The 27,321-nt window shown below is 33.5% G+C and overlaps 1 protein-coding gene and 1 long non-coding RNA gene across 2 annotated transcripts; one reads left to right on the top strand and one right to left on the bottom strand.

Annotated features, from left to right (window-relative positions):
* The first annotated feature begins 7,366 nt into the window (after nucleotides 1–7,366).
* LOC120186133 (aspartyl protease AED3-like) lies at nucleotides 7,367–9,632 on the top strand. The gene is made up of 3 exons (XM_039190157.1): nucleotides 7,367–7,844; nucleotides 8,639–9,113; nucleotides 9,199–9,632. The coding sequence occupies exons 1-3, from the start codon at nucleotides 7,383–7,385 to the stop codon at nucleotides 9,537–9,539; spliced, it is 1,278 nt and encodes a 425-aa protein (XP_039046088.1). The 5' UTR covers nucleotides 7,367–7,382; the 3' UTR covers nucleotides 9,540–9,632.
* LOC120186134 lies at nucleotides 9,039–14,621 on the bottom strand. The gene is made up of 3 exons (XR_005522182.1): nucleotides 14,608–14,621; nucleotides 13,489–13,490; nucleotides 9,039–9,139 (listed from the first exon to the last, which is right to left on the bottom strand). It is a non-coding gene; the product is annotated as an uncharacterized LOC120186134 (long non-coding RNA).
* Between the last annotated feature and the right edge of the window lie 12,700 nt (nucleotides 14,622–27,321).

Below are 27,321 nucleotides of genomic sequence, written 5' to 3'. Positions count from 1 at the left end.
CAATGTTTACAAATATACATGCCCTTTCAAACGTTGAGACGTACTCTGATATGCTATAGTCTGAACCTCGATCAATCTACTGCTCCTCAATTACTCTGTTTAATTTGCGTAAGGAAACAAATTCCAAACGCCGAGCTAACTAGCTTAGTGCCACACTAACAACTAACTCATAATAAAAGTGCATCAAGGAAATACATCAAGCTAGTTAATCCCAATCAATGGTGAGTATCCTCGTGATACCCACTCTCTACACTAGGGTAGACATCATGGTATAACTAAGGGGCTACATCTCAGAGCTCACACACCCCTCTAGTATACTGAGGTTGGTTGCCCGAAATCTCTGCATCAATCAACCCCTCTACTAACCTACCATTCGCAGGTATCAGACCTTGCTCCTAATTAGTCAGATTTAAGTGCCTTGCGCACTACCTAAGGATTTTCGGATTGTATTTATACTTTCGACATCTCTAGTTTTTCTAAAGGAACTCGGGTGTCCGAATCGTTTTCCAAACATCAAACAAAGCTAGTCTTATGTCATCCTACTTTATCTCATTTCTATGTTTGATTAATCTTTTTTATCGTTCTATCTTGTAGTCTTATTTAGAGGTAATTATAAACTTTTGGGAAACCTTACTTGCCTATACCGTTTCTCTTTATTTAATGCCCAAAACTCACCCTTGGTATTGATACTAACCTTGTAGTATCGATACTCTCTCTTTAGTATTGATACCTTACCCAAGGTATCGATACCCTGGTGCTGAAATGCTTGAAAGAAATAGGAAGTATCGATACTCATATGGGAGTATCAATACTAGGACTTTGGGTATCGATACTCCCTAGAGTACCCATAGAAAAATGACTACTAGAATCCCGGTCTCCATACCAAATCCCTCGGTCTCGATACTGAACCCTCAGTATCAGTACTTCTGAAAAGGGTATCAATAATACTCCTCAAAAACTCAATTTTATGCTCTTCTTAAGAACAACACACAATATCGATACCAACCCTCAAATATGCCTTATTTAGGCACAAAATTACTCTTTAAACTCTCTAATTTTGCTACTTAAAGGTTTCTCAATAATTATTAAGTCTTATATGAATATGAAGTATTATAAATAAGGCTTTAAAACATTTGATAACTCTAAAACATGTATCTTCCATGAAAATCTACTCAACATGCTTAGTATCATCTCATAAGCTCTCTTGCATCTCAAATGACCCACTAAGGGTATGAAGGAGTTGTGAGTATATTACTTGATTTCTCTTGCTTGCTAGAACCCCCTCGAATCAACTAGGATTCACTTTCTCTTTACCTCTAGCTTGGGAACTTTCTCCCACCTCTTTGGCTAATCAAAATTAAGATAAAGAGATTACTAAGTTGTTTAGAGCTTGGAAATTGAATTAAGAACACTATAACAACCTAATTTTTACTAAAACTAGCTTGAATCCTTTGACTTCTATAAAACCCATTTTGAAACTCATTCTCAAAACTCAAGATTAAAGGCTTAAAAGAAAGCTTGAAGGGTGTAAATTTGGATTCTTACCTCAGTTTCTCAAAACTAAACTTGGAATTTCTTAAAGCTTGCTCTTTTTTCTTGCTCTTGGGAGGAAATGAAGATAGTTTGGGAGCTTTGGAGTTTTCATGTGAAAAATTATAGGCGTGAGGGGTTATTATCCTTTAAACCAAGCTATGGGTAAACTATACTTTTGGTCCCTCACCTTAATACCTCTATTTAAAACCATCACTAATTCTATGCTCTTGCGCAAAACTTAGGCACAAAATAGTCTCATAAACTGGTCTTAACTGCTCTGGAAGATCTAATGGGTTCGACTCATGGGTCTTCGATTTCCCAAACCACTGACTCGGGATTCGGGGTATTGCAAATGTATTTGTTTCTCTCTATCTGGATTTTAGCTGCTAAAAAAATCCTCGACTGCTCCTCTACAAACCCGCGTAAGGAAACAAATTCAAAACACTGAGCAAACTACCCTAGTACCACACTAACAATAAAGTCATACTAAAAGTGTTCATTAAATGCTCAAACTAACTAGTAAAATATAATTGTGAGTATACTTGTATACTGCACTCTCTACTCTATAGTAGACATCATGGTGTGACTGAGGGTTCTGCATCTCGGAGCTCACGCACCCCTCTAGTCTACTAAGGATGAGGCCCAGATCTCTACTTCAGACACAATACCCTCGTCTAACCCACCCCTCGCGAGTGTCAGACCTTGCACCCTAATTAGTCAGTTTTAAGTGCCTCACGCACTACCTAAGGATATCCAGATTGAATGACTTTCTCAATACTAGTATCACTTCTAAAGAAACCACATGTCCTGATCGTTTCCTGAGTGTTCAAACAAGGCTAGTTTTATGTCCCCTAAATTTATTGTTTCTAATATGGATAAGAAATATTATTGTTGCCATTTGCAATTTTATTTGAGAGTAATTAGAGTCCTTGGGAACCTCAATTTCCCCTTAGAAATCTTTTGGGTTTCATGCCCAAAATGAACGAGGGTATCGAAACTCACCCTTGGGTATCGATACCTTAAGGTTAAATTCAAGCTGAAAAATGGGTGACTAGTATCGATAACCCTAGACCAATATCGATACTTACAAACTAGGGTATTGATACCATTCGAAGTATCAATACTGAAACTGGGTTCGATGTTGAAAATAAAACCATGGTATCGATACCGTCCAAAGTATCGATACAAAAAATGGTTACTAAAAAACTGGTTTTGATACCAAGCACCCCGATCTCGATACAGAAACTCGAATATCAATACTCCTTCAATAGATATCGATACTACCCTCATAAATTCCATGTATTTTAAGCCTGAAATAAGAACATTATCGATATTGTTTCCTCCAATACCAATACCCATCCTCAAGAATACCTTTTTTGAGCATTCAAACTTACCAATAATAATACTTTGAGGTTCTCAATTGTTATTAGTGTCTTATATGATCATAAAGGGTCATAAATAAGGCTTTAAAACATGTTAAAAACCTAAAACATGAAATCTACAATGAAAAGATCAAACATGCTTTAACTCAGCTCAATATGCTATCTTGCATTTCTAATGACCCACTAAAGGTATGAAGGGGAATGTGTTACCTTGAATCCTTGGTTGCTAGCAAAGCCTTCAAATTACTCAAGAAGCAACTTTCTATTTTCTCCTTGCTCACGAGCTTTCTCCCACTTCTTTTACTAACCAAAGGTAAGAAAAAGAATTACTAACTTAAGTAGGTGGATATATTAAAGATAATGACACTCTTTAGAACTAGAATCTATCAACAACAACCAAGAATCCATAGATCCTTTTAAACATCCCAAAAACCCATTTTTAGAAATTAAGAGTAAAACTTGCAATATATAACTCAAATGGAAGATTGAAGGACGAGGATTAATATTCTTACATTGGTTGAATCAAACTAAACTTGAATCCATAAAACTTTCACTTGGGAGAGGAAGAAGAAAAGAGAAATGATGAAGAAGAAGAGAATGAGTGTTTGGTGAGAAATGGGGAATGATTAATGTGGGAAACTCTTAAAATAAAAGGGTTTTTCAACTCTTAGTTTGAAAAAGGGTCAAATTGCTCTTTTGGTCTTTCTCCTTTAATTTCCTTTACAAACTCATCACCCTTTGTTAATTCTCTTGGGCCCAACCTCAAACCCACTAACATTAAACTTGGTCCAACTATTCTAATAGGTCCATAAAGCTCAAATTATGGGTCTCGGGTTGACCCGAACTACTAACCCGAGATTCAGGCGTTATAGTTACAACACTTTTCGACCACCACTCACACTGAATCGTCACCCTTTACCAGTCGTCTTTCATGATAAGATTGGTATCAAAACGTTGACATTTCATTCCTCTTTCTTCTCGTAGGATTGTTTTTTTTCATGAAACGTATTCAAAATAAAGTATTATTTTGAGTAGACATATAATATACCTCAAAACTAGCCTCATCAATCGATTATCGGAATATATCAAAATATTAACACAACAAACATTTGGATTATTTTTTATCGTTTTTGAATGGGTCTTGTGGAATATCAATATTATAAGAAGAAAGATGAGTGAGATGTGAATGTTTTGATACCAAGCTTTCCACGAATGACAATCGAGGACAGACGGTGATTGATAGTCAATGGTGGCAAAAAAATTTAATGCCTAAAACTGAATCTTTTAAAGTTTAGTGACAAAATTGATACATTCATAAATTTTAGTGTCTAAAATGACAACTGAATAATTTATTGATCTAAATAAATTAATTTAATTTTTCTAATTTCTTATTTATATTTAGATGATTAGCGTAATTCTTTAGGTTTATTCTATTTATTAAAATTTAAAATTTTTAAACAAAACAATTAAATGTACATCCAAATATTAAAAGATTGCTAATCTTTGTCCGAATATCTTAATTGCATTTTGGATTACATGCAAGTGATGCACATTGTTTAGATCCAAAATCTACGCCTAATTAAAAAATATTAATATAAGTCAATCTACCGATATTGTTAATAAAATGTAGGATAAATTACACCTACAACCATTTAAACTATATATGAGTTCTATTTCGACCATTGATCTTTTAATTTTTTAATTATATTATTTAACTATTTAAATTATGTTAATCAAATCACATGTCATTAATATTTGAAGGAATAACTAACGTGATAGTGAAAAAATTGATATGATTATATATTTGATCCTCATTACTTACATATTCTATCAATTTAGTCTTAATTTTAATTTAGGGTAAACTACATGTTTAGTATCCTAACTATCACTTTTGTTTCATTTTGGTCATCCAACTATTTTTTTCAAAACCATTCCTAACGTTTGGTTTTGGTCACCCGCCGTTAAAAAATTAACAGTGATGTTAATGTGTCCCCATAAAGTTATGCTACATCATCATTAAAAAATTAATAAAATACCACATCAAAAGTTCTGTTAATTTTTTAAAGATAGGTGACTAAAATGAAATTAAAATATAACGTTAGATATGGTTTTAAAGAAGATTAGTTGGGCGACCAAAACGAAACAAAAGTTATAGTTGAGGTATTAAACATTTAACCTTTTAATTTAATTTATTAAATGAAAATTAGGATTAAATTGATAGAATGTGTAGGTAATGGGAATGAAATGTAAAATTATACTAATTTTTTAAGTGTTACGTCAGTTATTTTGTCAAATGTTAAATGTAGGTGGTTTGATTGGTATCTTTTAAATATAAATGATCTAATTAATAAAATTAAAGGATCGATGTTTGAAATAAAATTGACCTATAGTTAAGTGGTCATATGTTTAGTTTGCCCTAAAATGTAAGATTTTTTAATCAAAATAATTAATCTAGATTAAGTTTTAAAATATATATAACTTAATTAGTTGATAATATTCTCTTAGCTGGTTCCAAAGTATGGGAGGGCGTAGTCATCTTTCCACCGAACGAGTCTCTGGTTATGAAAATGACATTTATCATTATTATTTTTATAGGAATATGTTAGTTTTATTAAAAATAAAAAATATCAAAAATTACTACGAGCATAACTGTAAACGTAAATTAAATTATAATTAATTAAGACATTTTTCTATAACCACTAACATAAAAATTAGCCTCCTAGATTACACAAGGATCATAAAAGAAAGATGTTAAAAAACCTAACCAATGTTTGAATAAAATAAAAATACGAACAAATCTGATTGCATCGACAAACGAACCACAAAAGGAGATGAAACTACTGAAAGATCAATGAAAAATCTCAGATCAAGGTCAAGCGTCGTGAGAAAACTATACAGGAGCACAAAACACGTATCCAAATCAATCCGACGGTCCAAAGCAGGGAAGATCAGCATGATAACAAATAAACACCATCTTGATCAATCATGGCGATGTCAAATCCAACCATGTGAAAAAAAGATAAAAAATACAAAAAAACTTTAAGCTACCAAAAGACAGAGAAAAACATGCCATAAAGATAAAGATAAACGTGTCATAAAGGCAGATAACATGTCACATAGACATAATTATTCTTATTAAAAAACTAAAAAAACAAAGAAAAAAGATAACCAACGGGCGGTAACCAACATCAAAACTGGTGCCACCGTCGATTGAACAAAATTAAAGTATAAAAAGTTGAATTGATTAATAAAATTGACACAAATTACAAAGAGGAAAAAAGGGAGAGAGAGGAGGAAGAAAACTACTAGGAATTTTTTAACGTGTTACATTTATCATTATTTTTAAATTTTGATTGAGAATAACAATTAAATGATTAGTAGTTAGAGTGAGTATTGTTTTTTAAAGGCTCTTAATTTAATCAATTTTATCTATAAATATGTATGCATTGTTAATTATTTAAAAATATATTGAATAGATATTACATTATAACACCACAAATTATTTAAAAAATTCTATTGAGAAACAAAATTAAATTAATAAATTTATCTTTCACCAACAGAGTTAGTTCAAGTGATAAACAACTTGATATCGTTTAAACAAATTTCTAATTTGAGTCATTGAGTATGTAAAAAATTCTCTTCAAAAGACTCACTTACCAACATCAAGTGTGAGATACGAGTCAATTCAAATTAATCAGGATCAACTCTTAAAATCGGGAGAACAACCAAATTTTTTCTAATTATATTAAAATCATGAATATAGTATAAAATTTAGAAATAATATCAACCTACGACTTTAATACTCCAAAATTGAAAGAAAAACAGTAGCGCCATAATGCCGTTAGATGTTGTTTCCTTGGTAGAATTGGACAAACAATTCACAACCCTACAAAAAGTAAATGGAATACAGTCTGTTACCAAAAATCAATTCCCACCAGCTTTGTATTTTACCGTATATTGTATTTATGTTTTTATATATAAATGATTTAGTTTAAATTTAAATTTGATATATTTATATATTTTTATTAGTATAAGATAATTACAAGATAATATATGTTTGGAGTTTTCTTAGTTAGTTGACAATAAATATACACACCCTACAGACCAAGTTGCTTGAACCAAGACTTTTAGGAAGAATAATATTATCTTCTACCACTAAGATCGCTTAATGAGTTCATTTTTTTGAATAGTTTATGGTGATTATAAGATAATATATATTCAAAATATTTTTTAGCCGTTCATCATGCACATATATTCGTAAACGCATTTGCTTAAATTCAGAACCTAAAAAAAAGAAAACAATCCCTTTAATTATTTATTGAGTACACTTAAATACTTTGTGTTCATATGTTTTAATTATTCTTTTCTGTCCTTTTGCATAATTGTTAGCATGCTTCCCCAGCTATATATACATTCACTCCCCCCTCTCAATGAAAACAAAGCTTCGAAATATTCCCACAAAACGCAATGAAAACCCATTTTGTAACTCTGATTTCCCCCCTAATTTTCTGCTTGGTCCAAGGTCTGAGCCCCCAATGTGCCACCCAAGACCATGGCTCGAACCTCCAAGTGTTCCATGTCTACAGTCCATGTTCACCCTTCAACCCCGCCAAGCCGCTTTCGTGGGAAGAGGATGTGCTCCAAACGCTGGCCAAGGACCAGGCCAGGGTCCGGTACTTGTCGAGCCTGGTGGCGAAGAAATCGGTGGTGCCGATAGCTTCGGGCAGGCAGATTGTGCAGAGTCCGACGTACATTGTGAGAGCCAATATTGGAAGCCCACCCCAGACGATGCTTTTGGCTATGGATACTAGCAGTGATGCTGCTTGGGTGCCTTGTACCGGCTGCATTGGTTGTTCTTCTACTGCTTTTGACTCTGTTAAATCCACCACTTTCAAGACCCTTGGTTGCCAGGCTGCTCAATGCAAGCAGGTAAGTTGCTAATCTTTTGTGTGTTTCTTTGTGTTTTGCTTTCACAAGAGATCCTAGTCAGAAAAACTAAAGAGGGGTTAGCATTTGTTGAGATTAATACTTGAATAGTATAATTAATACAAAAAAATTACTTATAACGTTTAAATATTCATTTTAGTTTTTTTAAGTATTTTGGTTTCAATGTTTTATTTTAAGTACTCGATTAAATAGTCACTTTAACTCTTTTTTTTTAAATAATTTAACCCTCAATGTTTTATTATAAGAAAAAAATCCTTATTTTAGAGCGATAATTGTTTATTAACCAATAATTTTCATTCACTTCAGGGGACCAAAAATGAGATGTTGGACATAAAATATTCCAAAAAAATTATGGTTAAAGTGACTATTTAGTCAAATGTAAGTATTTCGGATAAACTACACGATTAGTATCATACCTATTACTTTTTTTCTATTTTGGTCATCGAACTATTTTTTTCTTCAAAATCTTACATAATTTTACGTTTTGGTTTCATTTTTTTACTCGTTGTTAAAAAATTAATAGAACTGTTGATGTTGTATTTTTTTTATAAAAAAACAGTGATGATATGGTATTTCCTTATGATGACATATCAGCATTACCATTAATTTTTTTAATAATGGGTGACCAAAAAGAAACCAAAAAAGTAATATTAGGCATGATTTCAAAGCAAAAAATAGATAGGTGACTAAAACAAAATAAAAATGATAGTTTGAGTACTAAACATGTAGTCTATCCAAAAAGTTTTTGTCGTGAATCATGTGAAAACTTTTCTCAGGTTCCAAACCCCACTTGCGGTGGGAGCGCGTGCACATTCAACATGACTTACGGTGGTTCAACCATAGCCGGAAACCTTTCACAGGACACCGTGACGTTAGCCACTGACCCAATCCCAAACTACACTTTTGGTTGCCTCCAAAAGACAGCAGGCAACTCAGTGCCACCACAGGGCCTATTGGGCCTAGGCCGAGGCCCATTATCACTTCTCTCACAATCCCAAAACTTGTACCTGTCAACATTTTCATACTGCTTGCCTAACTTTAGGTCACTTAACTTCTCTGGGTCATTGAAACTTGGACCAAATGGGCAACCCTTAAGGATCAAGTACACCCCATTGCTCAAGAACCCTAGGAGACCCTCCCTTTATTATGTGAATTTGGTTTCGATTAGGGTTGGTAGAAAGATTGTTGATATCCCACCAAATGCCCTTGCTTTCAATCCTTCCACCGGTGCCGGCACCATTATCGATTCCGGTAACGTTTCCGTATTCTACGTAACACTTCCGACCTGGTTGGATGAAAAATAAATGTATTAAATGTTATTTACTTTTGTATTTAGGTACGGTTTTCACTCGGTTAGTTCAACCGGCCTATGTAGCTGTCCGCGATGAGTTCAGGAGACGAGTGAGAGTCGCGAACGTAACATCGCTCGGAGGGTTCGACACATGCTACATGGTCCCGATCATAGTACCCACAATAACGTTGATGTTTTCTGGCATGAACGTGACACTGCCACAAGAGAACCTGCTGATCCACAGCACGGCAGGCGGCATCACGTGTTTGGCGATGGCATCGGCACCGGCGCTGAACGTGATCGGCAACATGCAGCAGCAGAACCACAGGGTGCTTTTTGATGTGCCCAATTCGAGGGTGGGCTTCGCCCGTGAGCAATGTTCTTAAAATGTGTCTTTTTTAACTTTTGGGAATGAGTTTCTGAGTTAAAAGCAGAAAATATCCTAATGATAATAATAAAATCTAGGTCGAATTTTTGTAGGTTTCTTTTACTTGTATTGGGGTAGGTTTAAGTCACGGGCTTTATTTTAGGTTTTACTAGCCATATATGGATACATTGTGCTTGAATTGTTCTTTTTATTGTTATAATTGTGCTTAAGTTTTAACACGTTAATAATTTTTATAATTGAAAGTATTATAGAGTATTTTTAACTTTTATTCTTATGTTGTTCCAAATAGCCGAAAACCTCAAGTCAAGGAAAGCCTAAAAATCTAAATAAAGATTTTCCCGGTTGTCATAATCTTATAGTACATGGAAGCGTCCATGACTAGAACAAAATACTCTGTTAACAGGGATAAATCTAAAATTTTATATTAAAAAGGATAAATCCTTGAACTTTTTAGAAAGAATTAAATTTACAAAATTTAAAAAATTAAAAACAGTTTCTAATAAAAAAATACATATAAATAATTTAAAATATATGATAATTTTACGTGGACCTCACTATCATGATGACTCGGATCTTATAGGATGGTTATAGGCATATGCGATGGATGTATAATAGGGGACAGATGTATATTTGTTATTATTGTGTATTATATACTGTATTATAATTAAGATACTTATCTTCTATCATCGAGAAAATTGTATAAAATAATATTTTTGAGATAATAATTTTTGTATTAAAAAAGTTTAATGTAAAAAATTATTTAAATTATATCTAATATTATCAATATTATTATTTCAAGTGTCAGGTCTATTACATCCATAAAAAAAATTATTAAAAATCGATCAATCACTGAAAATATGACATATATTGTATTTATAACCATCAAACTAAGCTTCAAATATGGCTAAAATGTGGCATCTCAATGTGGTCATTAGTGGAGGATGCAACACCCTTACGTGGTCTAAATATAAGCCAAGTCGAAGGTACCGCAGTGATTATTCAAAACTTGAAGTCAAAACAAAATGCTTAATCAAACAAATTAAACTATCATGAAATCATTAAACATTTTTTTGGGGACTGAATTATCAATTATATCGAAGATGAGGGAAAAAAGCTTAAATCGCATATATGTTGAAGGCTAATCAATAAATTTAAATATTTAAAAGACTATAATAGTAAAAGAAACAAAGATATGTCTTAAAGTCTAAGAAATCAGTTAGCTTAATAAAGTATCACCTTAATGTATCAGTATTGATTTTATACTCGAAAATCTTAAAAATAACATGAAACCCATGATATCAATACTCCTATTTGGATATTGTTGACACCGTTTTTTGTCTAGGTGGGAAAAAATCAGTTCAACTTAGGGATTTATATTTGAAAAGATTTTAGGAAATGTTGGGAGTCGCCACCAATTATTTTAAGGTGCGATTGAAACACCATAAAACTGAATAATTTTAATAAAATATTTTTATTTATTTTTATTAAAATGCTAAGTTTGGGGTCTACGAAAACTAGAAATCAAGTTCGAGAGTCAGTTACGTGTGGGGAAGGGTTAGCGCTACCACAAGGTCCATAAATTGGTACATAATCGATTACCTTATATTTAAAATCGAAAATTTTGAGTTCGAGATTTTATTTAGTTCAAAAACCACCATGGATTCAAAGTTGAAGAGAGTGCTCGTTTATTAAAGCCAATAATATTCACCCATAGCATGAGTGTGAGAGATCAATTATTGTGCTAAATAACCGGACTGATAAATGCTTATTTTAGTTAATATTTTACTTTTAAATTACTCTTTAATCATTGATTTTTATGGTTTATTTGTTCATTTTAATTCATTTTCTGTACAGGACGTAAGATTCTGGAAATTGCACAAAAAGGACACAATTCTGCAGATTTTTTATTTTCAGAATCAAAGCTAGCTGGAATTCCGATTTGGATTAAACTCAAGTTTAGGATAATATTTTAAACATTATATTTTATCTTTGTATTTTAGTTTAAATAGGTTTTAGTATTTTAAATAAGTTTAAGGATATTATTTTTATATTTTATCTTTGTTTTAGGTATTTTAGTTTAAATAAGTTTTAGTATTTTAATTAGGATTTAGAATATTATATTATTTTTTAGTTATTTTAGTTTAATAGTTGTAAGTGTTTTAATTAGGATTTAAGATGTTTTAGCTCGTTTTTAGGAATTTGAAGGTTACAAATACCCTCTAAGGGTGAGCCTAGAAACATATCTATCTCATTTGAGAATAAAATCTTCCTTTTCTCTCTAGCTTTCTCTCTATTTTTCGCATACTTTTCTATTATGCTAAGTATGACTTTGGTCATGCTTAGCTAATTTTCTTTTAAGCCGAGGGCTAAAGCGAGGACTCAATTCCAAACGTAAGAATTGTAAGGTACTTAAATCGCTTCGGATTTTTTCTCTGTTTTCTGACCTTACTTTTCAAATCAAAACGATTTCGACATTGGTTCGAATATTGTTATGGTTAACGTTTGAAGAAGGATTTGCTTATTGAAGCATATTCAACTTCCTGAGAATACACTTAGCAAAATTGTTTGCTAAGAGGAAACTGAGATCAGAATAAGTTATTGTTAAAACGACGCAATCCGAGTTGGCGGTGAAGAATTGTTCTTGCAGTAACCGACGTGAATCTTGAAGTAAAAATCAATTTCGATGATCTGAGGAATTTGAGACAAAGCTGAAGTCTGAGGCTGCTTTCACAATAAGTTTCTCTTTATCTCAATCTCTTTAATTTGTTTATTTATTTAATTTAATTTTATTTAATTCTTTTATTTTATTTTAAAAACAACTTTTAAAAATTCCCTTTATATTTATTACTATTACTATTTATTATTTTATTATTTTTCCGTTTTTATTATTTATTTTATTTTAATATATCTTTTCAACTTTACTTGGAATTCTATCTTTTCCTAAAATCAAGAAACAATTTTATTAAATCATAAAAACCACCGTCCCTGTGGATCGACCATGCTTCTCTATACTACCTTTTTCTTTCTATTTATTTAAGAAGCCAATAATCATTTTGATAGCAAAACGACGGTTATCAAATTAGCGCCGTTGTCGGGGACTAACGACAAGTACTGATTTATTTTTCTAGTCTTTTGATTTATGACCAAAAGAAACCCAGGTGAATTAGTAGATCTAGATCCGGAGATCAAAGCACGAGCATGAAGAATCCACGCACAAACGCTTCGAGAAAAAAAGAAAAAGACAAGAAGAAAAAGAGCAGAAATCAGAAACAGAATCAAATCCGGACTCTGAAGCAGACGCATACAACATTCCGATGGCAGAACAAATGATCCGAGAGCTAGCCACAACTCCTGTCACTCAGACGCCATTATGCATTAATTTTCTTAGTGGCGGGACTCCATTTCAAATAAAGACGGGACTCATTCATCTTCTTCCCACTTTCCACGACTTTCCCACTGAAGTTCCGTACAAACTGTAACACCCATAACCCATATAATTATACCTATACAGATTATAGATGTCACCCGAATTTTCTAAAACCATTTTCAATTCAATCGTGAATTAAAATTTATTTTCTTAAAATGGTAAATGATATTATACAAATATCATATAATATGAATTATGTTTCATTATAACAAATTTAAAACAAAATATTTTTTATGAATAGTGAACAATACCGTGATCAGTGAATAGTGTACCGATGCACTGCTACAGTAACGCGAACAGGTACCGATGCACAAAAACACCGAATTAAAATTGTGTATCGATGCACTGCTACAGTAATTTCTGAAAATACATAAAATTCACAAAAATTAACCTTTCATCACTATAAAGTTTCCATTTTGTTTCCAAATTAATTCAACAAAATAAATTGAACATTATTAATTACATGCCACTATCTAAGTCAAATTCCATCATAGGATGTCTTACTGATATTGAAATATACTCCTCGATGCTTGATGTCACTTTGAACTCTTTATTCCACTACTGGTTTCTTTTACCTACGCGTGAAAATCATCACACGATAAGTATATACTTAGTAAGGTAATTAAAACAATATACATTGCAATACAATTCATGCATGAATTTCAATGTCAATTTCAAAATGCCATAAAATCATGTTATCAACATATTCAATATTTTTTCCATGATAAAATAACATAAAATTTCTTATCAATATAACATCCATTTATCCCATAAGCTTGTAAGCTTATTTTACCAATATACTTACCATTTAATACCATAAGCTAGTAAGCTTATTTTATTAATATACTTTCCATTTAATCCCAAAAGCTCGTAAGCTTATTTTACCAATATACTTACCATTTAATTCCATAAGCTCGTAAGCTTATTTTACCAATATACTTACCATTTAATTCCATAAGCTCGTAAGCTTATTTTACCAATATACTTGCCATTATTCCATAAGATCGTAAGCTTATTTGCATGCTTACCATTTATTAAGAAATAAATCATAAATCATAGACAATAGCCCAATATACAACCCTGAGAACCATGGGTATTCGAGTAATATACCTGCACCGTAGTGCTAAACCTGTACTAAGCTTACACCATAGTGCTAATCCGGATAATACACATAAGGTCGTGCCCACCACCTACACTAAGCTTACGCTATAGTGCTAATCCGGACATAAACCTGCACTTAGTGTCCTTACACACTATAGTGCTAATATAAACCTGCAGCTGCTATACTCTATGGCATGCCAACTATACCCTGTCCCTCAATGACTTACTTGGGCATATAGTCTATTTTATTCGATCCATCCATGACAAAGTATATTATCATAATTTAACATTGGGCAGTTTATACCTGAAAACATTCACGGTAAAATATACCATTTTCCATAATCAATGCATTATAATTTTATACTGTGACATATCAATGTCATGTCAATTTATAAAAATATGACATAATATCATGTTGATATAAACAAGGTCGACTTATCACAAGTCTTCCTGATGATGTATAAGTCATCCATGTATAATGTCATGCATGTATTGCACTCACCTTGACACTTTATAATTTCCAAAATATGTGCCTCACTATTGTTCTACAATAAACCCTTTTCTATTAGACTTGCTTCGATCACAAATAAATCACAATCTGTATAAATCACAAATTTATAACAATACATATGTTAGTAATAACTCCATAATATACTTAAAACTCATTTTCTATCAAAATACTTAACACTTAATAATTCCTGAAGACACTAGTTTTTTACATTTGGTTTTTTATTATTATATTTATTATATTTATTATTATTATTATTATTATTATTATTATTTTATTACAGATACAACCTAAGGCCCAACTCTGGCCCGATTACAACCAGGCCCGATCAGAAATGGCCCAAGCAGAACCCTAAACCCAACTAGGGTTTGTGTTATCACTCTTAGCCGCCATTGATCACCACCGTTGGATCTGTCCTTGATCCAACGGTCCCCAGATGCTCCATCAAGAAACCCTAGGGTTATCATAACCCTAGGGACCACGCGCCGCCGCCCCTGAAGCCAAGCAAACCCACCGACTGTCTTCTGCTAGGTGCCTCGTCCAGACGCCGTCTCCACTGCCAGATGGTCCAACCAGTTGTTGCTGACGCTGCTGCTTTCACGACGCCGGCCTCGTCGAGCTTTCCAGAAGCCAATTGCCTCACCAAATCAGTGCTCTATGGTGAGTCACCGCCATAGCTTGGTGACTCACCAAGGATGCTACCCATGGGACCGGTCCGATGAGAGCCTCATCGAGGCTATAAAGCCTTGGCTCACCTACAACAAAAAAAAAGGGCGACAGAGAGAGATATGAACAGCAACAAAGAACAAACGAGCAAGAACAACCAAAAGAGGAAAGGACAGCAAGAAAAGGAGATCCAAACAGCAACCATACCAACAAATAATAGTAAGAAGAGAGAAAAGAAGGCTTACCACATCCATCGGAGCCTACACGAGCCATCAAAGAAACCGAAATACCGAACGTATTTCCATAGATCTAGGTAATTTCGAAGGTTTTTAGGGAAAGTAAAGCCTGGAATCGGCCTTGGGGTATTCCGATCTATATTTTAGGTAAATTTGGGATTTTCCGGCCACCGATAGTGGTGGCCGGCGGTGGAGCTTGCGGCGGCGTGTGGCTGCCGGCGGCTGCCGGAATTCCCTCAGACGAGGAAAGCCGGAGAGAAACGAGAGAGATGATATATCTCTCTCCAGAAGAGAGAGAAGAAGAAAAGAGAGAATGAGAGGCTTGGAGCCTTTCTCAGCCGATTTAGGGTATATAAATCCCTCCCCAAACGATGCCGTTTTGGGGAGGGACCCCTGCGTAATTTCTCACGTAGGTAAACCATGCCCGCTAACCTCCAAGTTTTGTAAACTTTCATTTTGGTCATTAAACTTAATTTTTATACGTTTTAATTATATCTTTGAATTTTAGTTTATTATAAATTAGTCACTAATATGTATATTTATATATTTAGGATAAATAATGCATTCAGTCCCTAATAATTTTAATGTTTCTATTTTAATCACCGATTAAATAATTAATGGCTAATTACACTACTAGCATTTATATTTTATGATAATTCTAACCATGTCTCTTAATTATTTATATTTTATAATTTGATCATTAAATTTTATATAATCTTAATTTTAACCAAAAGTTTTATTATTTTTACATTTTAAGTTCATATATTTATGAATACGATCCTATAGTTTTTAATATTATTACTTTTAATTTCTTTCATTTTAATTATTATTATTTTATTTTATTATTACTTTTGATATATGTTTAAATTATTATCTTCATGATTATTTTTTTATTATTATTAAGTTATATAAATATATATATAATATTTATTTATTTATTCTATTTGTTTATTAAATAAAAATCATATTTATAAATTTAATTTTATAAATTACTTTTAAGAAAAATAAACATATTTTGATATGTATTTATTTTTTAATATCTAAGAAAAGAACAGTCTTAAAACAACTGGATGTCAATTTTCTGATATTTTTAAATAAATAAATATCCTATTTTATAAATTATATATTAATTGTTTTAATTATTTATTTATTTTTAATATCGAAGAAAAGAGCTGTCTTAAGGCACCTAGAAGTCATTTTCTGATATTTCTAAATAAATAAATATTTTGTTTATAAATATATATAAATTAATATTTTTTTTTCATAATTATAATTTTGAAATAATAGGATTATAAATTAAATATATTTTGAATTTTTAAATTTCTAATAATAGAGACAATTTATAATTAAAAAGTACCAATTTTGGGCGTTGTAGGGGTGCTAATCCTTCCCTAAACGTAACCGACCACAAATCCCTTTTTATTATTAAAAAGAACGAATTTTTGGTTAAAACGCAGATCAGTTTATCTTTTAATCGATGTTTTGTTAAAAACTCTTTTAAAGGATGATTTTTAGGTATTCGACCTACCTGATCCAAAAGGCTGATGGCGACTCCCAAATTATTTTAAAAATCATTTATTCACATCACTTTTTCCGCCAAGTAAAAAATTCGTGCCCGGACGAAAACCGGTTACGACAGCTTGGCGACTCTGCTGGGGACTGTCAAACTTTAAAATTAATTATAAATTGTCTCTATTAATTAGAAATTAAAAATTCATTTATTTAATTTTTAATTATTTTCTTTCAAATTTTTATTACTTATGATTTTCATAATATTCATAATATTTTTATTTTTTATTTTTACTTTATTTTCAGATATTAAATTTTATTATTTATTGTCTGTCAAAGGTTTGAATATTTCTCCTCACACACAACACTTGCATTGCATAACATAAGCTTTCTAATCAAGCTTGTCCCTTTTAAGTGGGAGTGAAAGCGACGTCTTCGTGAGAATTTATTCTCTGTGTCAGACCTAGCAAGTAACTTTCAGGGTTCATATGCTCTATGTTTTCGTGAGAATTTATTCTCCGTGTCAGGCATAGAGAAATGTGTCCCCTCGAATTGAGCTTGATCTGCTTAAGTTTGTAATGGACTAGGATTGAGGGTTGATAGCTCAATGGGGCATCAACAAGGACAATTCGAGTACCTTTACTCCTAGAACTAAAAACCTGCATATAATAAACCCTAGAAATTCTCCTAATCTAAGACAATACTGAAACCATGGCCATAGGTGTACACAAAGGAGAAATAAGCTCTAGCTTTTAATTTATTTAATTTATTATTTTCCTCTCTGAATAAATGCATGTGAACTAGAAATCATGCAGTTAGGTTAATTTTTCCAAACAAAGCATGAAACTAGAAAGCATGAGGTTAAGATTTATACCTTGATAGATAGACTTTTCTTTCCATTAATTGGTACTAACCAATTTCTTTTTTCACTTCTCATTTTTTTCATACATATTGTTTGCTCTAAACTTGTTTATATTGATTTCTTTTGTTTGCATTGCATGATCATGGCATAACCAAAAGGTGTTTATTGGAAAGACTGTTCATCATATTGGAAAGAAATCGTAAATGGACAAAAAGTTTTATGATCAAACAAAATATGATACGGCCAAGGAAAGACATCCTGAGGAAACTTCGAGGATAGAAGCAAGAAATGCACACATAGAACCGGTTATATTAATACCAAAAGTATTACACAAAGATCCTACCAGATTGATACCAAAAGCAGTCTATAGTAAGAGCATCAGCCAGGGCATTCAGAGTATTGGAGGTTTTTATGAAGCTCAAGCATGTTATTTGAAGGACTTGAAGGATCAAAACAAGAAATTGAGCACAGAAATGGAAGCCATGCATGAAGATTTCCAGAAGATTAGTCAAGCCTTTCAAAATGCTGGCATAGGAAACACCCCAGAAGAGTGGATCACAGGGGTCACCAAGCTGAAAAAGAACTGCAACATATATGAAGATCTTGTTCAAGAACTTCTTGGACAGAAAGGTTCTCTTACAAGGGAAAATGAGCAACTCCGAGAAGTGACACAGAAGATGAAAGAGAATGTAATGGAAGAAGTTGCAGTCCATACAAGCAATATGTCCCTTAAGCTGATAGACTAATTTGGCTTTGGAGAAGTTAGGAATGAAATATATCCCTATATGTAAAGTTTTGTTTGATGTACCAAAACTTTTGCTCAATGAAATCTGTTCTAAGATGATCACTCTTGAGTAACACCTTTTTATACATGCATTTGCATTTTTGCATTTTCATTTTGCATTTATTGTTTGCTTTTGTATTATTTTTACATTTACATCTTTACATTTGCATATTTGTATAGTTACATTTATAGTTTCAAACTAATATCATACGTTAAAACATTCATTCATTAAAATAAGGATTTCAACCGAAGTGATCTTGGTTCTCCCTTGTAGAAGAACGCTTAGCACAACACAAGAAAAATGTCTAAAGAAACTGAGGATAGGCTAGCCAAATTTGAGATAGAGCAGAAAGAAATACAAGAGGAATTGAGGAGCAAGTTGGCACAAATTGAAGCTAATATCACAAATTCTCATATCGATCTACTGAACAATATGAAAGAAATGATTGAGAAGCACCAGACCGCTGGAAAGAGTCTTGTTGAAAACCCCATAAATTCTTTGGGTGTTACACCTGTTCATATTCCTGAGTTCACCTCTGTACCCCAGGAAATTCAATCACCGATTTACTTCGCTGTTAAGAACTCACCATATCAAGCTGGAGCATCGTTCCCCACTGATTGTCATACTACTTCTGAGTTGAAGCCTGATGAATTTTGTATTAGTAATGAGGTCCTTGACCTAAACAAATCAGTTGAGAAGGAAAAATTCACTCAACGACTGGAAAATATAGAAGAGGTGATAAAATCTATAGAGACAGTTGAGTCATTTTATGGGTTTGATGCCAAAGAACTAAGTTTGGTCCCTGGCCTGGTTATTCCACCAAAGTTCAAGGTTCCAGATTTTGAGAAGTATAATGGGACCACATGCCCTTCATATCATATCACTATATATTGTCGTCGTATGACTGGCTATGTAGAGAATGAAAAGTTGTTGATCTACTGTTTCTAAGACAGTTTATCTGGGTCTGCATCCAGATGGTATAATCAGCTAAAACGTACTCAAATACGTTCTTGGAGGGATTTAGCTCAAGCTTTTTTGGGTCAATACAAGCACATGACTAATATGGCCCCTGATCGAACAATGTTGCAAAGCATGAATATGAAGTGCAATGAAAGCTTTCGACAATATTCACAACGATGGAAAGACGTTGCTTCTCAAGTACATCCACCATTGACTGAAAAAGAGTTCACTACTTTGTTCATCAGCACATTAAAATTTCCTTATGTTAATCACATGATAGGGGTTGTCCCTAATAATTTCTCTGACATCATCATAAGTGGAGAAATCATCGAAATGGCTATCAAGAATGGCAAGATAAGAGGCTCTGACAATACTAAAGTCAAGAAAGAAGCTGGGGTTAATACAGTGAGGTCTTATTCAGTTAAACATGGTGCCAAACCTTATAGAGTGATCAAGAAGAAAAAGAATGTGCAGGGATTTCAATTTCCTCCCTTCCACTGTTTGAGTGAAAAATTGCATCCAAAAATGCTCTCAGCCAGATCAATTACTCCACAACTTGATCAATCACAGTGGCCTCCAAATGAGAATTGGACCTATAAGGAAGTTCCTTGGATAAATCAGACTGGAATTCCAAATTGTTCAGCTAAGGTTCCTGGTAACCTTAAGGGAAATTTCCAAGACCCTTTAGAGCAAGCATTTCAAAAATGCAAGATAAAAGAAGGGGTTAAGGTTCAATGTTCAGAAACCGTTGTTTCAACAGAAACTAATGTAACCAAATCCTACGAAGAATATCGGGCACAAGAAAATGGGAAAAGAAATCAAAAGGCTCCCATGGATGTAATTCGAGATTGGCCTATAGGTCTAAGAAAGAATGAGGTAGATATAACCCAGAAGACACCTCAGATACATGTATCAGATTTTCCGAAAACCAGTAAGGCAAAGGATAACTTAAGAAATCTGGTTAATATTACCCCAGTTATAGCTGAAATGAGTATTCAGAACCCCCTCGATAACATGAGAGCATTCATTCGTTCAGAACGATTAAAGAAAGTGATAGCCTCGCGAGCGAGAAAAACTCTGAAGGTGTTTCAAGAATCTATCTCAGACCTGTACCCTCATTTGGTTAAAGGTCAATACATTACACCAAGATTGGTGAAGGTGTCACCAAAGCCTTATGCCCATTGCTATGATGAAAATAGCTTCTGTAATTTTCACTTAGGAGTATCTGGCCATTCAACAGGGAATTGTTGGTCACTGTTAAAGGAAATAGAGACGCTCGTCGACAAGGGAGTCTTGACACAAGAAATGATCAAGAAATGGGGGGCAAATAAGGATAAAAATCCTGGGCCAAGTACACACCCAACAATAGAGGAGTAATGATGCATAAACAAGTGGAAGTGTTATCTACCACTGTAGTACTTTCTATTTTCAGCATCTTGTTTGAATATGTTTTTTGTTCCTTTCTCCGCCTTTTGTGAAATAAATAAATATGTGTTTATTTTATGGTTATGAGCAAGGAGTTAAATTTTAATCTTGAGATTATTGAGTATCAAGTAGATTAAATATTCTTTTAATTTTTCAAGAGTTATAGATCTATTGGCAAGTGATAAAATTATACCTTCCATCCAATGCCAATTACTTGATCCTTACTAATACCAAATTTTGACCGTACATTTATCTGAGATTCTGAAGAAATGTCTTTACCTATTTTTGAAACACCAAATCTATATGTTTACTTTCTCGGATAGAGTGGGTTGGTTTATGATATTACCCCTTCACCATATACATGACTTTAAAAGTCACACATTTGACCTTCCAAATACAATGCCATCATAAAAAAAAAACCTCAAAAGAACCAAACTTTCAGTTATCCGTGAATTTTCCTACAAGAAGAGATGAGATGAAGCATCATGGACCAACTTTTCGAAGATAATTTCCAGTGATTGGGACATACTCAAAGAAGAAGGAAAAAGTGATTGATTGAAATAAATATATCATGCATTAATTACATTTTTTCATGTAAATAAAGTTAATCTTGAATATCCATCCCCCATGTGAATACCTCTTTTTACAAAGGTTTCTGTGTATGAGATGATGAATGGCATTGTTTCATTTATCCTTTAATATATATATATATATCCTTTGTTGTCCCCATTTGAGCCTGAATAATTTTTCTTCTAATTAAACCCTAACCAAGGATCACGCTCTACATTGGGGGGCAAGGTAAAGGATATTGGCTCACAAGAATAAAGATTGTCAATACAGTTTTATTACGAAGACAAGTTTCCATAAAGTCAAGAAAGTTTTGAACTACAAGGTATGTCAAATACAGAGTGCTTGAAGATCAATCCAATCAAGAATAATGGAAAATCTCTAAAATGCAAAAGGAAAAGGAGGTTCTCAAAGCAATTGAAGTAATATACTCATCCAGCAAAGAAAGAAGAAAGAAAAATCCATCAAAGAAAGAAGAAAGAAAAATCCAGCAAAGAAAGGAAAAAAGAAAAAAGAAAAAAAACAAAAAATGAAAGAAATGAAAAAAAAACAAAAAAAAAGGAAAAAAAGGAAAAATTGAATCAAGATGGGTGACTTATTGAGCCTCAAGTTACAAGGTTGATCAAGTATAAACAAGAAGAGCAAGAAATACTGAAGATATGAGAAAATGGAAATGAATCCAAAATTTGGCAGTCTAGAGGGATCCAGATGATGGAAAAATCCCCAACAAAGCAAATCCAAGTTAAGCAAGGCAAGATTGATGGCATCAGAATGAATTGATCCTTGGTTTGATTACCCTTAAACACTTATTTGGGCTTTTTTATCCCTTTCTTTCATAACCATAATCCATGGCCTATGTTACGTACCTGAAAAGTCCATTTTAATCATACATGGATTTCTAAGTAAAAGAGAATATCTTTAGAATTCATTCCGCTTCTCAAGATTGATTTTTATTTACAAAAATTGGTTTTTAAAATTTTTAATGCATGATATGAAAAATGATAAAAGAGGGGTTCAAGATGTAAATTTTCAAATAACATCTTGAAACCAAAGGAGGATTCGAGTTGAAAACCTGAAAAGGCGGCTCGAATATTGAATGGTGCAACAATGACATAAGAGATGATCTTAATCTCTTAATAAAGAACCACACATCCCAAAGACGTTCCTGAGAGTTTGGAAACAATAAGCATTTCTACAAAGATGGGCATAACAAATATTTCTTCAAGTTAGTGGAAGCCCGAAACGACATACTGAACCAACTTGAAAGAACCTACTTTACCAAAATTAACCTACACCTCAAGTCAGTAAATAATTTTGACACTTGCCATAGGACTATGATTTTTGAATGATTTAAAAGTGTAGTTGATTTATTTGATACTCATTAAACTCATTGTTTAGGATTTGATTATATTGTGAACCTGAAAGGGGTAATACTTTACAAAATTCTTTCATTCTTTAATAAATAAAGGAGAAAAAACATTTTCAAACAGGACAGTCTCAAATGAGGAAGGTCCTTGAAGCAATTATTGCTTATTCTACCTTTGTTGTAGAAAAAGAATGAACGAGGCCAGAATAATGAAGCACTTCACATTTTTTAAGGCAAGTGGTCCAAGAAGCCAGAAAGTCTGGAGAATTGAACTTGTGACACTCTCCTATGACATTATTAGTAGCTCATCAAGAAAGATTATCGTTTATCTTATGCTGAGGGCGATAAGAATCACCAGACAGATTATTTTCCCCAGCCATCAATCCTTGTTCTCTAGAAGATTACATCACAGAGTTATAAGTCCTATTAAGGTATATTATGGGAATGAACAAATCCACCATCTGCACTCTGGTTATACTGTGATGTTGGCTCAAGTCTTGATACAGCATTGCTGCCTTTTCTATGCTGATCAATTTCCTTGACAAGATTATATCCATTATGTCCTTCAGAAGATTGCTGAATTTGAATTTGAGGATTTATGGCACAAAACAAGACATTGGAACATAATCTATCATTATAGGCCTTTTATATAGGGTAACATTGGTTACATGATTCCAAAAGTTGAGATAACCAGTTTTACTGTCAACTAAACCATTCCATAATTTGAAAAGAGTGGGATATATTGGAGCAGCAGAAGAGATAGTTGTCGTAGCAGTCATTGCAAGAAAATGCACCAACAAAAATCTTCTATTTCATCCTGATGATGTTTATTTCTTCCAGTAAGGTTATTACGCTGGATGCCACCGACAACAAGGTCGAATTTGACAAATCTACTCATCAATTGCTCCAACCGATCATCATTCAGTTCTTGCACATCTGTTTTCAAAGATATGCCAAGACAGTAGAAGACGGCCTCTGTATCACTGATCATAGAGAAAAGAGACAGGACATTGATACTACCAGGGAACATGTCTCTAGAAGATTCTCCTCATCGTGTATGATTTTTAGGGAAACCTAGAAGCATTTCCACCGCATAAGGTTCAAGTGGAGCAACTTTATTCCTTACAACCCATACTAGATTCCATTTTTGGCATTCATCAAGAATATACTTATGGACACTCTAAGATGGCTCATCATCACAAGCTTCAAGAGCCTTACAGATCCTTTCTGTCAATTTGGCACTTCCTGTACATGTTTGTAAACAGTTCAACTTTGTTCTTGGATCCCAGGAAGGCCATCATTTCTTTGTCAATGGAAAAATATCATGTATAGTGAGTGGAGAAAACAAGATAAGAGGAAATCTGTTCTCAATTGGTAGATTATGAATATAGCCCCTTTTTCAGTGTAGAAGCATGAAAATGCTTCAAATCTACAAATTCTGGCTCTACATTAAATAAGTATTGTGATATTCCAGTCCAAACATTAACTGGAGCAAGTGCCACGTTCTCGTAGTAGAAATAAGAAGACCCAATAGCATCTTCTGGAAGTGTTCTTTGAGTTATCTGATCTGATTTGGTATAAACCCTAAAACCAATCATTGGATTTGAAAGATGAATTTGCTCATAGTAGAAATAAGGAGACCCAATAGCATCTTCTGGAAGTGTTCTTTGAGTTATCTGATCTGGTTCGGTAGGAACCCCAGAACCAATCATTGGAATTGAAAGATGAACTACATGATCGTCTTCATTAAGAAGCTTCTTTTCAAGCTTCCTCTGCTTCTTCCTTTTCAAAAATCATAGCCCAAGTTTCGCCTTTGCTTATAATTGGGGTCATTGTATAATGAATTCCTACCTTCCACTGGAAGAAGTATGTCAGCAGCCTTAGCCATTTGATCAGCACATATAAAATCTGTCAACTCTGCAATTGATGAATCTGGACCACATCTCTCCATGGCTATTGAAGCCTCAGCCTCTGAGAATCCCATTTTTGTCAAGTATAACAGTTTACTCTCCTCATTAGAATCAGAATTCAGGATTTCCTCAATATCAGAAGAACTATCAATATCTATGAAATCATCCTGAAATATTGCTTCATAATCAGATGAGTTGTTATCAGAATCAACATGTTGTATGGGTGCAGATTTTTCAAAAGCCTGTACCACTGTATATGTAGTCTTGCTGTTGCATCAGATTACTGTTCACATAAATTGGTTTCTCACCCACAGAAAAGTATATTCCAGAAATAGCCTTCACTGAAAACAAGGTTCACTATGTCAGCCTGGAATGAATTACCAAACAATTTATACTACTCTGTCTGACTAGACCCCTCCAGATACAGAAAATGGTCACCTTATTCAGAAGACACATATCTCAGACGTTTCTGTCAGAATGATTGAGTACTTCTTAAATTTGTGATAACATAAAGAGAATTTCTCCAGTTACTTGACAATACTACTGTTTAGTGACACCAAAATGAGAGTATTCAAGATAAACAAATTTGGGGCACGAATAAAGCTACAAGTACCTACAACAGTTCATTGTCAAAATTGGACCTCATGGGGATCATGACATTTCAGTCAAATAGACATTGAGAGTGAATCAGACAAATCTAGATGGACATCTTGAGGGCCCATTTCAATCAGAAATAGAATATTGGGGCATTTTGAAGGCTCACAACAATATGAATATTTGGGCATTCTTAGAGGCTCATCTCAACAAGAAGTAATGTTGAGCACACTTTTAACATCTGTATCAGCAAATGTTGGGGCATTTTAAAGGTTCCTTCAGACAGATCCATGTGGGTCATTTTGAAGGCTCAGATTGACAAGAAGCAAATATCGGGGCATACTGAAAGCCCATTTCAATCAGAATTAGGACTGTTGATGCATTTTTGAACGATCGTATCAGCAAATGCTAGGGCATGCTGAAGGCCCACATCATCATGTGTTAAAAATCATTGACTTGAGCAGATATTTCCAATGAGACAGAAAAATATGAAGAATGAAAATGGTGAAACAATAACAGTCAATCTGACTACACATAATTGCTTCGTTTATCAGGCAGTTGCATTAGGGTCCTGTTGTTGAACAAATATTTATTCAGCAAGTATGGTTTCAAATACCCAATCTTCTTAAACCATGTGTCACATGACAGTGTGTTCTTTGTTAAGCTACATCATGGTTGCATGAATAAAGATGGTCCTTTTGTAGACCATTCGATCCAAGGATCAGTTCCTTGAGACCTCGAAATCTGAATTTGGCCTTTTGTGTGTCGGTGATAATTGAAAATATTTCTTTGAGATTCCTGTCAGTTAGTTTCAACCATACTGTTGAGGTTACGAAGCTGTTTTTCACATCAGTTTTGTTTACTTGATGACATTAAAGAGAGAAGCCCATGTATATTGCTCTTTCCCGATGTTACTGGGGTTATCATTGCCAGCTAGACTGAACCGAGTTTTTATCTATTTGGTTTATCATGTGCGTTTCATCCCCAGCATCAAGAATTCTACGAATATCTTTCCATACATGGCTCTTATAGTGGGTGTGTTTCTAATTCCTACAACGCTAATTACAGAAGAAAACGTGATCAATATCACACTTACCCTTGCCTGAGACAATATCAAGATCAATTGGTATCTCTTATTCAATTCATCACTAGTATATCTTGAGAATTTGATCAACTTTTTGGTCACACCAGCATCTCATTTGTATTCCTATTAAGTTTTGTTCTCAAATGGTCTTGTGACGTCATTCAAAAGCTTTGAACACTAGTCAAAGAGCTTCAATGATTGAGAACATCTGAGCAGAAACCACAGGAAATGATGAATGTGTTGTCAAATGTTTTACGAACATCTGAGCAAAAGCCACAAGAAAGGATGAATGCGCTGTCAAATGTTTTACGAACCTGCTATTCTGATGCTGAACCAATGTTACGATCATATGGTTTCCATTTATTGATCCAAGATGAAGTCTGTCTTCTTCAACCCCAAGATTAGAAGTGAGATATAATGAAGATTTCTTTCCACAGAAGGGAAGCAGAAATTTTAACAACAAGAAACTAGTGGAGCCAACTATGGTTGAACGACATGTTGTTGTTAAGCATCTCGATATGATATGGTCCAAGTTACCGTATTCGAGATTGGATTAGATGTGGAGACATGAAAGGAATTAGGATAAATCCTCCTTGTGATATGTTTCAAGAGTCAAATCAGAACAGACTCTACTCTCCTAATTAATCCCTACTGAGTCAGGCATATCTACATCTACACTCTTCAAAGATGATAGATTCCCTTTTTAAAGATGACAGATTCTCTTTTCAAAGATGAAAGCTTTATCGGATTTCTGCACAACTCCAAGCAAAGAAAGTTGGT

The sequence above is a fragment of the Hibiscus syriacus genome, unplaced genomic scaffold (genome assembly GCF_006381635.1).
Source record: "Hibiscus syriacus cultivar Baekdansim isolate YM2019G1 unplaced genomic scaffold, ASM638163v2 tig00113301_pilon, whole genome shotgun sequence".
In the NCBI taxonomy this organism is placed as follows: Eukaryota; Viridiplantae; Streptophyta; class Magnoliopsida; order Malvales; family Malvaceae; genus Hibiscus; species Hibiscus syriacus.
The sequence above is the reverse complement of the archived record's forward strand: the minus strand, read 5'-3'. Positions and strand labels throughout refer to the sequence as shown.

What these genes read in the sequence shown, in the direction of transcription:
- LOC120186133 (XM_039190157.1), top strand. Translation starts at nt 7,383, where the DNA reads ATGAAAACCCATTTTGTAACTCTGATTTCCCCCCTAATTTTCTGCTTG. An exon ending in AGGCTGCTCAATGCAAGCAG is followed by an intron (nt 7,845 to 8,638) that starts GTAAGTTGCTAA and finishes AACTTTTCTCAG; the next exon opens with GTTCCAAACCCCACTTGCGG. An exon ending in CGGCACCATTATCGATTCCG is followed by an intron (nt 9,114 to 9,198) that starts GTAACGTTTCCG and finishes TTTTGTATTTAG; the next exon opens with GTACGGTTTTCACTCGGTTA.